The 14,343-nt window shown below is 42.9% G+C and overlaps 1 protein-coding gene across 2 annotated transcripts in view; it reads left to right on the forward strand.

The window, feature by feature from the left end:
• Nucleotides 1–14,343, forward strand: part of LOC124131073 (kinesin-like protein KIF28P) — a 37,313-nt gene that overhangs the window by 19,465 nt on the left and 3,505 nt on the right. Inside the window, exons 15-26 of one of the 2 annotated variants that reach the window (XM_046494161.2) lie at nucleotides 224–396; nucleotides 1,309–1,457; nucleotides 1,684–1,821; nucleotides 2,598–2,733; nucleotides 3,452–3,534; nucleotides 3,832–3,900; nucleotides 6,665–6,787; nucleotides 7,578–7,808; nucleotides 8,186–8,212; nucleotides 9,499–9,507; nucleotides 12,351–12,425; nucleotides 14,155–14,211. In XM_046494161.2, coding sequence (XP_046350117.2) covers nucleotides 224–396; nucleotides 1,309–1,457; nucleotides 1,684–1,821; nucleotides 2,598–2,733; nucleotides 3,452–3,534; nucleotides 3,832–3,900; nucleotides 6,665–6,787; nucleotides 7,578–7,808; nucleotides 8,186–8,212; nucleotides 9,499–9,507; nucleotides 12,351–12,425; nucleotides 14,155–14,211 — 1,270 coding nt within the window. The remainder of the gene's footprint in view (nucleotides 1–223; nucleotides 397–1,308; nucleotides 1,458–1,683; nucleotides 1,822–2,597; nucleotides 2,734–3,451; nucleotides 3,535–3,831; nucleotides 3,901–6,664; nucleotides 6,788–7,577; nucleotides 7,809–8,185; nucleotides 8,213–9,498; nucleotides 9,508–12,350; nucleotides 12,426–14,154; nucleotides 14,212–14,343) is intronic. The other variant, XM_046494162.2, reaches the window with a different exon arrangement.

Genomic DNA, 14,343 nt, shown 5'->3' on the forward strand with positions numbered 1-14,343 from the left:
TTGAATAACTTCGGCAACGTTTGTTTTTCATTCAATGCAGTTAAGAAACAATTGTGTTAAATGTGTGACGCAAAGACTGTATGTTGGCTGCAGTGTAACTTGAACTGTATGGGCCAGTGGTGGTGGTGATGATGATGATATGAAAACTTCCTATGGTAATAAGAATTGAAAGATGTTTTGTCATAAGCTTTTCTTCATACCATTCTATCCTGTCCTCCCCTAGGGTGCTGTTTGGATCCAACCATTTGTATGCATTCCACCACCCTCATGATGAGTCCAAACAGAAGGAGCAGGGGGTCCAGGTTGAGGCTCCCACATATGACTCTGCCCAAGAGGAGATAATGAAACACACAGGTCTCTTCAAGGACACCAGTGGAGGGGACGGCAAGTCTAAAGGTGGGCGGATGTGCTGGGGGCAGCTGTGATGGGGGTGGGGGCGGCTGTGTTGGAGGGGGGGGTGGGGGGGGGCGGCTTTGTGTTGGGGGTGACTGTGTTGGGGGCAGCTGTGTTGGGGGTGGGGGCGGCTGTGTTGGGGGGGCGGCTGTGTTGGAGGGGGGGGGGGGGGGGCGGCTGTGTTGGGGGCAGCTGTGTTTGAACCCTTGTTTAGATTTCAGGGCAGAGTTCATTCTCAGGACCAAATATTTGGACCCTTGTTTCGATTTCAGGGCAGATTAGATCCTCAGGACCAGATATTTGAACCCTTGTTTAGATTTCAGGGCAGATTAGATCCTCAGGACCAGATATTTGAACCCTTGTTTAGATTTCAGGGCAGATTAAATCCTCAGGACCAGGTATTTGAACCCTTTTTTAGATTTCAGGGCAGATTAAATCCTCAGGACCAGATATTTGAACCCTACTTTAGATTTCAGGGCAGAGTTGATCCCGAGGAGCAGATATTTGAACCCTTGTTTAGATTTCAGGGCAGATAAGATCCTGAGGAGCAGATGTTTGAACCCTTGTTTCGATTTCAGGGCAGAGTTGATCCTCAGGACCAAATATTTGGACCCTTGTTTCGATTTCAGGGCAGATTAGATCCTCAGGACCAGATATTTGAACCTTTGTGTAGATTTCAGGGCAGATTAGATCCTCAGGACCAGATATTTGAACCAGGGTAGATTAGATCCTCAGGACCAGATATTTGAACCCTTGTTTCGATTTCAGGGCATATTAGATCCTAAGGACCAAATATTTGAACCCTTGTGTAGATTTCAGGGCAGATTAGATCCTCAGGACCAGATATTTGATCTCACCTGCTATTTTATTTATGTACCAGGTGATATTTCCCTAAGACTGTTGTTGTATTTGCAGAGGACCTATTGCTCCAGGAAGACCTGATACAGCTGTTGCCCATGGTGAATGAGGCAAACGCCATGTCTGAAGAACTAGACAAGAAGGTCAAGTTCGAGATCGCTCTTGTCTCACCACAAGCCCGGGGCCTGCAACACGGTCGGACGGAGGTAACGTCATCCACGTCAGATCTGTGAGACTGAATAAAAGTATATTTGAAAAATGGATGTTGTATTTGTTTGTTTTGTCTGATTATTTGCATTCATGGATGTGACAGCAGCCTGTTACTATTCAGTAGGACAACAAACAAACAAAACAAAACTTGTAAATGTCTTCAACTGTGAGATTTTCTTGACAACACGTTAGACCATGATGTTATCGCTGATTTCTCTGCAGGTGAATGTGAAGATGAGGAACCTGGTGAACGGCAATGAGTGGATGTTCGACCGAAACAACTTCATCAACCGAAAGTTCCTCATGCAGGAGATGTACCAGAATTTTATGGAGGGCAGCAAGGACTGGGATGTGGAGAGGGTGATTATCCCCCTTTTATCCTACCGTATTCCCCATAATAAGTGCGCTGGGAACTTAGAAAATTGATACCCTATTTCACCTCCCCTCACCTTGAAGTTGGTCAGCGGGCATTTCCTATGGCAAATACGGCAGCTAGTTACCCAGTTTTGAAGTACAGTTTTATGGTATTAATTTTCAACTTGATCTGTAAATAATGTTGTTGTAGGTCTGTAAATATCACAAAAACTATCATGTTTTGAACATTTTTTGCATCTTTGGCTTGTTCCTGAAACTGTAAGACCACAGAAGCTGACAGTTTGTATGGATTACTATAGCAACATATCTCAAGCAAGTGCTCACAGGATTGTAAAAATGGCTGCCATGGCAGAGAGGTTTTGCAGTTGAATGGTTAAATATGATAAAACCTTAAAATTGAATATGAAAGCAAGCAATTATCAGTGAAAATCAGACATCAACACTGAAAACAATACTCGAAAAATAGAAGTTCCAGCATAACAAAAGACAACCTCATCAGTGACGTCCATCGGGGCCTCATTTCAACAAACACAAAAAATTTTCTATTAACTTTGGTAGTTCAAAATTACATACTTGCGTAAGCATTTAATTCAAACCCGTTTGTTTAGCAAAGTGGCAGAAAATGACGTCCGAAAAAGTCCGAAACTGTTACTAAGGAAGAACCTCATGATGAAGTTAATTGTCATACTATTTTAATAATGTTTACATTTTGACCACTTGCCTCCCCAAAATTTATTTTGACTGGGTCACTTTTTTCACAGGAGAGAGATCCATTCTGGGAGCCGTCATCCACCCCTGTTCAGATAGGTACAGTGCATGTGTACCTACAGTCTCTAGCCTACATGATAGAGTTGCAGGAGAACCTGGCTGTCACCGACTACAAGGGCGTGGAACAAGGTAGGGAGTCTCCTAAACACTGATCTGTGTAGCTCACCTGACAAGATGATTCTTCATGGTCATCAGGAGTATATTGCATCCAATCTCTGCTGTATCTCACCTGACAAGGTGATTGATCATGGTCATTAGTAATAAATTGTATCCAATCTCTGCTGTAGCTCACCTGACAAGATAATTCTTCATGGTCATCAGGGGTATATTATATCCAATCTCACTGTAGCTCACCTGACAAGATGATTGATCATGGTCATCAGGAGTATATTGTATCCAATCTCGCTGTAGCTCACCTGATAATATGATTGATTATGGTCATCAGGAGTATATTGTATCCAATCTCTGCTGTAGCTCACCTGATAATATGATTGATTATGGTCATCAGGAGTATATTGTATCCAATCTCGCTGTAGCTCACCTGATAATATGATTGATTATGGTCATCAGGAGTATATTGTATCCAATCTCGCTGTAGCTCACCTGATAATATGATTGATTATGGTCATCAGGAGTATATTGTATCCAATCTCTGCTGTAGCTCACCTGATAATATGATTGATTATGGTCATCAGGAGTATATTGTATCCAATCTCGCTGTAGCTCACCTGATAATATGATTGATTATGGTCATCAGGAGTATATTGTATCCAATCTCGCTGTAGCTCACCTGACAAGGTGATTGATCATGGTCATTAGTAATAAATTGTATCCAATCTCTGTGTAGCTCACCTGAATGTTGAGATTCTGCCGTGTTCCGATGACTGGACAGAGTGCTGTGATGAATTCATCGAGGACCCAGGTGATCTGGTATGTATCCTTTCGAACAATTAAAATAATTGAAGCAGTGACAGAATATGGAAATTCAATATGGCCAACTGGCAGCCATATTGGATTAACTTTTAGAAAGTGACACTTTTGTATTGGCTGTGTTAGAACCAGTATCCTATGCTTGCTTTGTACATTTCTCAAGGCAGTTACGGACCTACCATGACTATCGAGGTAAAGCATACACGATGAGCCCTGTGAGGAATGAAATGTGATGAAACATAAAACATTTGGCGTTGTGTGTTTCTGATGTCTTAATCTCCAACTGTTGTGTTACAGCTATCCAGAGCACTGAATTTCAAGCTGAAGGTTATCTCCGGGCGTGGGATCCAAAACCGTTTCATCAAGGTTTGTCAGATGTTACAGAATTGTAGAATGAATGGGTGTGTGTGCTGCAATCTGATTGGTTGAAAAACATTGTTGAATAGGATTGGATCTCAGAAATCATTTGGACTTTTCACTTGAAAGGAATACTTTTTTTAATGTTTTTTTTATATTTTCATAATCCCAAATGGGGCGGTCAGATAGCCTAGTGGTTAAAGCGTTTGCACGTCATGCCGAAGGCCTGGGTTTGATTCCTCACAGACATGGGTACAATGAGTGAAGCCCATTTCTGGTGTCCCCGTCGTGATATTGCTGGAATATTGCTAAAAGCAGCGTAAAACCATACTCACTCACTCACTCATAATCCCAAATTTTAAGAAAAACATACCATTTGGATACACCATTAATTAATCACATTTGATCCATATATCTTGCTTGACAAGGTTGTAAGGATCTAAACCAATATGTCGCTATTACAGTATGATAAGGAAATTGTTATCCATAAATTTTGTCTTTCATATGTATACTACTTAAAAGAAGTTAAAGAACACCCGATTTTTTTCATATTTGACCATTAAATATATTCATATGCAGAAATCGAGTGTTTTTTAAGTGTTTTTTTTGTAGTATCTAAGAACGTCAATTTAGTTGTTAGTTCAGTTACCCCAGGGACTTGTGACCTCATCCATTGGGTCATGATGTCATCACATTCCAGGGTGACCTCATTGAATTGTGTCATGATGTCGTCACATTCCAGGGTGACCTCATTTATTGTGTCATGATGTTGTCACATTCCAGGGTGACCTCATTCATTGTGTCATGATGTCATCAAATCCCAGGGTGACCTCATCCGTTGTGTCATGATGTCGTCACATTCCAGAGTGACCTCATTCATTGTGTCATGATGTCGTCACATCCCAGGGTGACCTCATCCATTGTGTCATGATGTCATCACATTCCAGGGTGACCTCATTCATTGTGTCATGATGTCATCACATCCCAGGGTTACCTCATCCATTGTGTCATAATGTCATCACATCCCAGGGTTACCTCATTCATTGTGTCATGATGTCATCACATCCCAGGGTGACCTCATTCATTGTGTCATGATGTCGTCACATCCCAGGGTGACCTCATTCATTGTGTCATGATGTCATCACATTCCAGGTTGACCTCATCCATTGTGTCATGATGTCGTCACATTCCAGGGTGACCTCATTCATTGTTTCATGATGTCATCACATTCCAGGGTGACCTCATCTATTGTGTCATGATGTCGTAACATTCCAGGGTGACCTCATCCATTGTGTCATGATGTCGTCACATTCCAGGGTGACCTCATTCATTGTGGCATGATGTCATCACATTCCAGGGTGACCTCATTCATTGTGTCATGATGTCATCACATTCCAGGGTGACCTCATCTATTGTGTCATGATGTCGTAACATTCCAGGGTGACCTCATTCATTGTGGCATGATGTCATCACATTCCAGGGTGACCTCATTCATTGTGTCATGATGTCATCACATTCCAGGGTGACCGCATCCATTGTGTCATGATGTCGTCACATCCCAGGGTGACCTCATTCATTGTGTCATGATGTCATCACATTCCAGGGTGACCTCATTCATTGTGTCATGATGTCGTCAAATCCCAGGGTGACCTCATTCATTGTGTCATGATGTCATCACATTCCAGGGTGACCTCATTCATTGTGTCATGATGTCGTCACATTCCAGGGTGACCTCATCCATTGTGTCATGATGTCGTAACATTCCAGGGTGACCTCATTCATTGTGTATGATGTCATCACATTCAATGGTGACCTCATCCATTGTGTCATGATGTCGTAACATTCCAGGGTGACCTCATTCATTGTGTATGATGTCATCACATTCAATGGTGACCTCATCCATTGTGTCATGATGTCGTCACATCCCAGGGTGACCTCATTCATTGTGTCATGATGTCATCACATTGCAGGGTGACCTCATCCATTTTGCATGATGTCATCACATTCCAGGGTGACCTCATCCATTGTGTATGATGTCATCACATTCAATGGTGACCTCATCCATTGTGTCATGATGTCGTAACATTCCAGGGTTACCTCATGTGAATGTGTTTTCAAATTTGCAAGTTACCCTTGAAGATCCGTGTTAGAATAGGTTTTCAGAAACCCATGCTTGCCATAACAGGTGACTATGCTTGTTGTAAGAGGTGACTATGCTTGTTGGAAGAGGTGACTAATGGGATCAGGCTTGCTGACTTGGTTGATGCATGTCATCGTATCCCAATTGTGTAGATTGATGCTCATGATTGTCTGGTCCAGAATCGTTTGTTTACAGACCGCAGTCATTAAGTTGGAATATTGCTGAGTGCAGCATTAAACAACAAACAAACAAACAAATTTTTTGTGTCACTGAGTATTTAATGCCCGGAATGAAATTTCCATCAACCGAAAACTCAATATCGATATTGCCCCAAATCTGAAACACTTCTTTCTCTGCGACTATGCTTGTTGTTAAAGGCGACTAACGGGATCGGGTGGTCGGACTTGCTGACTTGGTTGATGCAAGTCATCATTCCCAATTGGGTGGATCGATGCTCTGAATCACTGGATTGTCTGGTCCAGACTCGATTATTTACAGACTGCCATCATATAGTTGGAATATTGCTGAGTGCAGCGTAAAACCAACCAACCCAATTGTACTTAGGCAGTAAACAAATCATACGCACCAGGTTCACTGAAGTTGCCTGCTACTGACACTGTGTGGTTTGTGTAGTCGTACTGCAGATACAAGTTTTATCTGGATGAGAATTGGGTGGAGACGGAGACCATCGCGGGCACCAGCAACCCGGACTTCAACCACGAGAAGCGCTTTACATTCAAACCCGTCACCCAGCAGGTACGTAGTCTGTTGTGTTTCCTTTGTTGTTGTGTTTACATATATCACAAGAGTTGAATGGGGTTTAATGTCATGTGCAAGTTTATTGCACCTACTTAGATGTGCGTGTTTGCATCGGCTTGGACTATTCTATACTAATACTGATTATATAGTGCTAGCCCATTGAGATACCATGCCGCAGTTTACATGGAAACCCTACTCGGACACAGTATACTGAATCTGAGCTGGTCCCATTCCACAAAGCGATCACCTTAGCACTACCATCACTATCCATCGGACCACTTCCCACACCACTATCCACCAGATCACTATCCACCAGACCACTATCCACCAGATCACTATCCATCGGACCACTATCCTCCAGACCAATATCCACCAGATCACTATCCATCAGACCACTATCCTCCAGACCAATATCCACCAGACCACTATCCACCAGATCACTATCCACTGGACCACTATCCCCCAGATCACTATCCAACGGACCACTACCCACCAGACCACTATCCAGACCACTATCCACCAGACCACTATCCACTGGACCACTATCCACCAGACCATTATCCACCGAAACACTATCCTCCAGACCACTATCCTACAGACCACTATCCTCCAGACCACTATCCACTGGACCACTATCCACCAGACCATGGAGGCGGTCAATATGACGAGATGCATGAGACATAATGTCTGTGTAGTTATCATTTTTATCAAGGTTAACTACAGTACCATGGCACTATTTGTTAGCATGTTACAATGGTAACTAACATTTGTCATTTATTCCTTCTAGTTGCTGGACTACCTGCTGGTGAGGTCGTTGGTGATCGAGGTCTGGGGGCAGCAGAAACCCGACAAGTCGGAAACGACAGGCGCCGGCGCCGCAGTGGCGAAGAAGTCTGAAAAGACCTCGAAGGGTGTGGCCAAACCTGCCCCACCCCCAGTCCAGAACACTACCAAGGATCTGATGTCCCGAGAGAAGACCACCCTCGGGGTGGGGGCAACGGCTGCAAACACCGTCACTGTGAGTTGATTTTCACACACACAAGAGGATTTCCTATGTTGACCAGAAGCTTTGTATTAATCACAAATGTTATTCTTTAACATATCACCTGAATAGATTTCATATCAGTGGTAACTGATGTTAATGAGATTTAAAGATTAATCAAATTATTATTTTGTCTTATCCTGACTCATACTTTCACTCATGTGTATAAATCAGGATTACTATAAGTTTTATTTTTTCCCTAAAAAAATACATATTTCCGACAGTCTGAAGTAAAAAATATTTTTTCCCAGCATTTTCTGTGACAATTTATATTTTCGATAAAAACTCAGGTCCCCTCCTCCCCAAAAAATATCAATTTGTCAGTCCCTAAGTGCTTGCTGTGTTTGTTGCAGGTCAGCAAGGAAGACAAGATCAAAGAGGTGAGTTATTCAAAGTGGTCATTGTTAGGCCCCTAATATATTCCATGATTAACAGATCTGCAGGCAAAAAGTGTTGTTTTCTAACTGCTGGACCGGTTATCTCACATGCCTTTAATACAGCAACTAACAAATAACAGATTACACAATAATGGTGCTTATAAATTCAGAAGTTTTTTCTTTGTTCAGCAAAATAATTTTGACAAGTTCAATATGGCTGCCACAGCGGCCATATTGAAAATACCATTTTTGCTTGTATCATTGCTTCATAACATGTAAATGCACTTGAAATGTCTGTTACTTAACTGTGACTTGCCACAAATAGCTGCAATATTGCTTATGCAGTGTTAAACAATAATCACTCTTATTTGTGCATATTATTAAAAATCACGGTGAGCTACAAGAGTCAATTGTCAAAGATTTTGAGTTTTCTTTTTGTGTTACATTTTAACTAGATTTAGGAATGATAGCTTGGTTTTGCCTGAATGGTCCTGAGGTTTTTTATCAGAGTTTTTTTTCAGATTTCAAAGTTGCATGTGCCAGGTGAAGGAGAGTAGAAAGAACAAAATTGGGAAAAAACTAAATAATACATATGTTGCCTTCAGTCTATGTTTGTTTGTTTGTTGTTTAAAGCAGCCCATAGAAATATTCCAGCTATATGATGGCAGTCTGTAAATAATGAAGTCTGTACCAGACAATCCAGTGATTGACATCATGAACATCGATCCACGCAATCGGAATAAGATGGCATGCATCAACAAAGTCAGCGAGTCTGACCACCCGATCCCGTTAGTCGCCTCTTATGACTAGCATAGTCGCCTTTTACAGTATGCATGGGTTACTGAAGCCCTATTGTACCCTGTACTATGTATATACTATTGTTATGGACAGGTCACTATGTATATACCTTTATTATGTAAGGGACTGGTCATTTATTAGGAGGGGATGGGGACTCTGAGGACTGTATCATTTTGTTGCCATCCCACCCCCCTTTTTAAAGTAAAAGAATTATTCCATCCTAATGTTAAATGACCAGTCTCATCCCTTAATTATATTCAAAATCTTTTTTCAACCCCCATCCCCCTAATATCCCCCCCACCCCCCCTCCCAAGTACCAAGTTACCAGTCTTGATTATCAGACAAGGAAATACACAACATTTATATGTATTCTATAGTCCATATTCTTTAGGTCCCATTGACCAATGACATGCTCTAATGATGCTAAGGAAATACATGTGCTCTGCCATGTCTTATATTGTAATGGAAACTGTTCCTCTGCCACTCTGCAGACATGTGAAGTAAGTATGCATGGGTTGGATTTAACAAGACTTTGGTTGCTTTTCATATCTAATATGTGGCCAGGTCTCTTTCTATGGTTTTATTTACAATTTTATTTCATGGGCAAAGATTAATTTTGGATATGTTTGAACTTATCTGTCATTTCACACTCAAGTATGTTTCTTTTTTAACTTAGTTTTATTTGGCTTTTGGAAATGCTACTAACAGTTAATTTTTTGTGCCTTACTAAAAATGAATGTTTCTCACATTTCCCACTGTTTTGAGTTGCGGAAGAAACCATATGTTGCTAGATTCAATAATATTAACAGTATTATCAGTGTGTGCAAGATTAAAGTGTACAAAGATTGACAGTTGTGTTCAGTACTTGCAGACTGTAAGTAGTCTGCCTCCCAAACCCTTGAGAATCTTATAAAATACGAATCCAAGTGTAGAATGTAGGAAGTGAAGGAAATTAAGCATTGTTCTGGGCTCCATTTGGAAGTTTAGTTTTTGTTTTGTAATTGTATGTATTTGTAAGTAGGAAAGCTTTATTTCTGGGACTAAAGGTTGGTCTTGACTGTAGACTATTGTCCCTGTCCTGCAGCATGAAACACACTTCACTGGCTGTTGCACTGGTGGGGGGCACGGGTGGCCCAGTCGTCTAAGGCGCCGCGATTCGCTGTGCAGAGTTGCGTCCCTTGGGCACGCCAGAAACCTATGATTGTGGGTTTGAAATCCGGTTCGCCCTGATTATGTTTCTAGGTTTGTCAGCACCATACCCGTGCTCGTGGGTTTCACCGAAGTGGTAAACGTCTGAAACCTGCATCACTTCGGGCTTTCCTCCCACATTAAGCTGACACGCTGCGATATAACTAGAATACTTTTAAAAGCGGCATTAAACCCAACTCACTCACTCACTCACTGTTGCACTGATACATAGAACACAGCAATGAGCCGTTGCATCACACACTGCTGTCTGTTTATTTTCTGATCGCCTCCATGGTCTAGTTGTAGAGCGTCCGCCCGGAGAGCGGAAGGTCCGGGGTTCAATCCCCTGCCACGTCATATCAAAACACGTTAAATCGGCATCAGTCCGAGCAAGCAGCCACATGCACACAAACACATGTGCATGCACGTCGCTGTATAAGTGCAATAATCTTGGACGCGACGTTAAACCCAATTTCACCACACCTCACCTGTTTATTTTCCTGGGTAGGGTCAGGTGGAAGAGGTGAAACCCCATCGTTCAGGGGGTGGTGGGGTAGCCTAGTGGTTAAAGTGTTCGCTTGTCATGCCGAAGACCCGGGTTCGATTCCTGACAGCCCCTTTTTTCTGGTGTCCCCCACCGTGATATTGCTGAAATATTGCTAAAAGCGGCGTGAAACAATACTCACTCACTCACCCTTAGTTTAGTGTTTCTGATTGGATTAGCATTAAGCTGTTGACTTGCCACCAATGCATGTTGACATCCACTACATGAAGAAAACAGGGTTCACACTGAGAATCAATGAAACTTATTGGGGTGCTTGAGTAAGGGTTGGTTGTAAAAGCATTGCAGTAAAACTTATTGATTGTCCTTCTTGAGAACATAAATTTGTCAAAAACCTTTAGTTCACCCTGATTATGTTTCTAGGTTTGTTAGCACCATACTTGTGCTCATGGGTGCACCAGATGTTTATGTCTAAGACCTGCATAACTTCAGGCTTTCCCCTGACATCAAGCTAACACGCTGTGAAAGAACTGAAATACTGTTCAAAACACCGTTTAACCGAAATCTCTCACTCACTGAAATGTATATAAACCTCTAGCAATAATACTTAATTTGAGGGTATCAGTGGCTTGGTGGTCTATTGTACCACAATTTGGTGTACAGAGTTACATCCCTTAGATGCCAGGATGTGCTGGTTGTGGGTTTAACTCCTGCCCCCAATTCTGTCACCGATTCTGTCAGCAGCACTATCCCCGTGCTTGATGGTTTTTATCGAAGTAGTTACCAGCCACAAATTGTGTCACCTTGCCCTTGCCCTTGAAATGTCCCTGACCTGAAGACCTGTCTGATTTGGTTGGTTGGTTTGTTGTTTAACGCCGCACTCAGCAATAATCCAGCTATATGACGGCGGTCAGTAAATAATCGAGTCTGGACCAGACAATTCAGTGATTAATATCATGAGCATCGATCCACGCATTTGGGATCGAAGACATGCATCACCCAAGTCAGCGAGTCTGACAACCCGATCCCGTTAGTCGCCTTTTACGACAAGCATAGTCACCTTTTATGGCAAGCATGGGTTGCTGAAGACCTATTCTACCCGCCGGAATCTTCACAGGTCAAGATCTGTCTGAACCCTTTAATGTCTATACATGCTCTTGAAATCTATGTTCTTGGAACTACACTTATATGGTCAGTTGATGGAAGAATACGTCAGAGGGAAGAGAATATATGGATGTCAACTTCTTTATTATGAGGAACACTCATAATGAAGTAGTTGACATCCATATATTCTCTTCCTTATGTGTATCACTTCTAAATGCCTTTCAAAGACCTGATACGTCAGAGGGCTGTAAGGTGTCGAATATCAATGCCGTGATCTCTAGACATTTTTACAGAGATGTAAAACTATAAACCTTGCCTTTACAAACATTTTGCAGATTATTTCTTTAAAGATAAAGCTGAATATAATATAATATATCATGGACTGATGATTAAACAAGATTTACTATCTTAAAGGGAGTCTCTTATGAATCTTAACATGTGGTTGTTGACCTGCCTCTCAGTGATAAGTGCAGGTATATTTCTGATGTTGTATACCCTGGTTATATACCATGCCCTGGGAGTTTGTCTACAACGTTGTGTCACTTTCAGGAGGAAGCTAAGTACAAGGCGGCACATGAGATCAACACGTACAAGAAGATCGCTGAGCGTGCAGAAAACAGACTGGTATGTATGTTGAGGGATAACATGTTTATGACTGTTTGATTGGCATTTTAGAAGTTGGTGAGTAGGAAAGAAAACCTACAACTTGATGGATAACAACTTAGACTGTTATCAAGCTGGAGTGACTATCACTCCAGTAGGGCTGGGACGAGTCCAAATTTACGACCCGGGAACTGACCCTCCATTACCCGACCCTACACGGGTACCCATTGCAAGTCTCAAGAGTAGGGGACAAAATATCTGATTGGTAATTGTTTTACTGCAGCCCTGGCTAAAACTAATTGTTACCCTACTGATTTTCTGGGTCCTCCGTCATCTGCAGAAACTTCCTGTGGTGTCCCTGATCCACAGTACACATTTCTAGTCTCCTTGTGTGGATTCTGGGGCAGAGTAGGTCCCCAGTGTCTGTGCTTGTCTCCCTGTGTGAATTCTAGAGCAGAGTAGGTCTCCAGTGTCTGCTTGTCTCCCTGTGTGGATTCTAGAGCAGAGTAGGTCCCCAGTGTCTTCTTGTCTCCCTGTGTGAGTAGGACCCCAGTGTCTTCTTGTCTCCCTGTGTGAGTAGGACCCCAGTGTCTTCTTGTCTCCCTGTGTGAGTAGGACCCCAGTGTCTGCCTGTCTCCCTGTGTGGATTCTTGGGGAGAGTAGGTCCCCAGTGTCTTCTTGTCTCCCTGTGTGGATTCTAGGGCAGAGTAGGTCCCCAGTGTCTTCTTGTCTCCCTGTGTGAATTCTAGGGCAGAGTAGGTCCCCAGTGTCTTCTTGTCTCCCTGTGTGGATTCTTGGGGAGAGTAGGTCTCCAGTGTCTACTTGTCTCCCTGTGTGCATTCTAGGGCAGAGTAGGTCTCCAGTGTCTTCTTGTCTCCCTGTGTGGATTCTAGGGCAGAGTAGGTCTCCAGTGTCTTCTTGTCTCCCTGTGTGGATTCTAGGGCAGAGTAGGTCTCCAGTGTCTTCTTGTCTCCCTGTGTGGATTCTTGGGGAGAGTAGGTCCCCAGTGTCTTCTTGTCTCCCTGTGTGCATTCTAGGGCAGAGTAGGTCTCCAGTGTCTTCTTGTCTCCCTGTGTGGATTCTAGGGCAGAGTAGGTCTCCAGTGTCTTCTTGTCTCCCTGTGTGGATTCTAGGGCAGAGTAGGTCTCCAGTGTCTTCTTGTCTCCCTGTGTGGATTCTTGGGGAGAGTAGGTCTCCAGTGTCTACTTGTTTCCCTGTGTGAGTAGGACCCCAGTGTCTGCCTGTCTCCCTGTGTGAGTAGGACCCCAGTGTCTGCTTGTCTCCCTGTGTGGATTCTTGGGGAGAGTAGGTCCCCAGTGTCTTCTTGTCTCCCTGTGTGCATTCTAGGGCAGAGTAGGTCTCCAGTGTCTGTGCCTGTCTCCCTGTGTGGATTCTGGGGCAGAGTAGGTCCCCAGTGTCTGCCCGTCTCCCTGTGTGACTCCTAGAGCAGAGTAGGTCCCCAGTATCCCTATTGTGTCTCCTTGCAGCGATTCTGGGGCAGAATGGGACAACATTTCCCCATCCTTGTTTTAAGAACCAATGACGTATGTTGTGTGACCTGGCTGACTGCGTGACGCCCGAAGAGACTGATCATTGCTCATTCAATCCACACCTAGTTTGTCTGGCCTAGACATGATTACATACAGACTGACATAACATAGCTGGAACACTGCAGACTTTGATGTAAGACAACATGCACTCACTCACTCCAGTGGAAGGTGTTAATTCTTATGTTAATTTGACATTTCAGAATCAGCTACAAAGTTTGATACAAGGAGCTAAGACTTCTGGTGATGGGACAATTCAGGTCAGTTTATTTATTTTGACAGTTATGTTTGAGATTATAAATGTCTTAAAATGGGGGTACAATCATTGACAACATTGAAGTCTCCACCTTATACTCCAGGGGATACAGTGTTAGAGTGTACCGTGATTGTCG

Source organism: Haliotis rufescens, unplaced genomic scaffold (assembly GCF_023055435.1).
Source record: "Haliotis rufescens isolate VD_foot unplaced genomic scaffold, xgHalRufe1.0.p SCAF_10, whole genome shotgun sequence".
In the NCBI taxonomy this organism is placed as follows: Eukaryota; Metazoa; Mollusca; class Gastropoda; order Lepetellida; family Haliotidae; genus Haliotis; species Haliotis rufescens.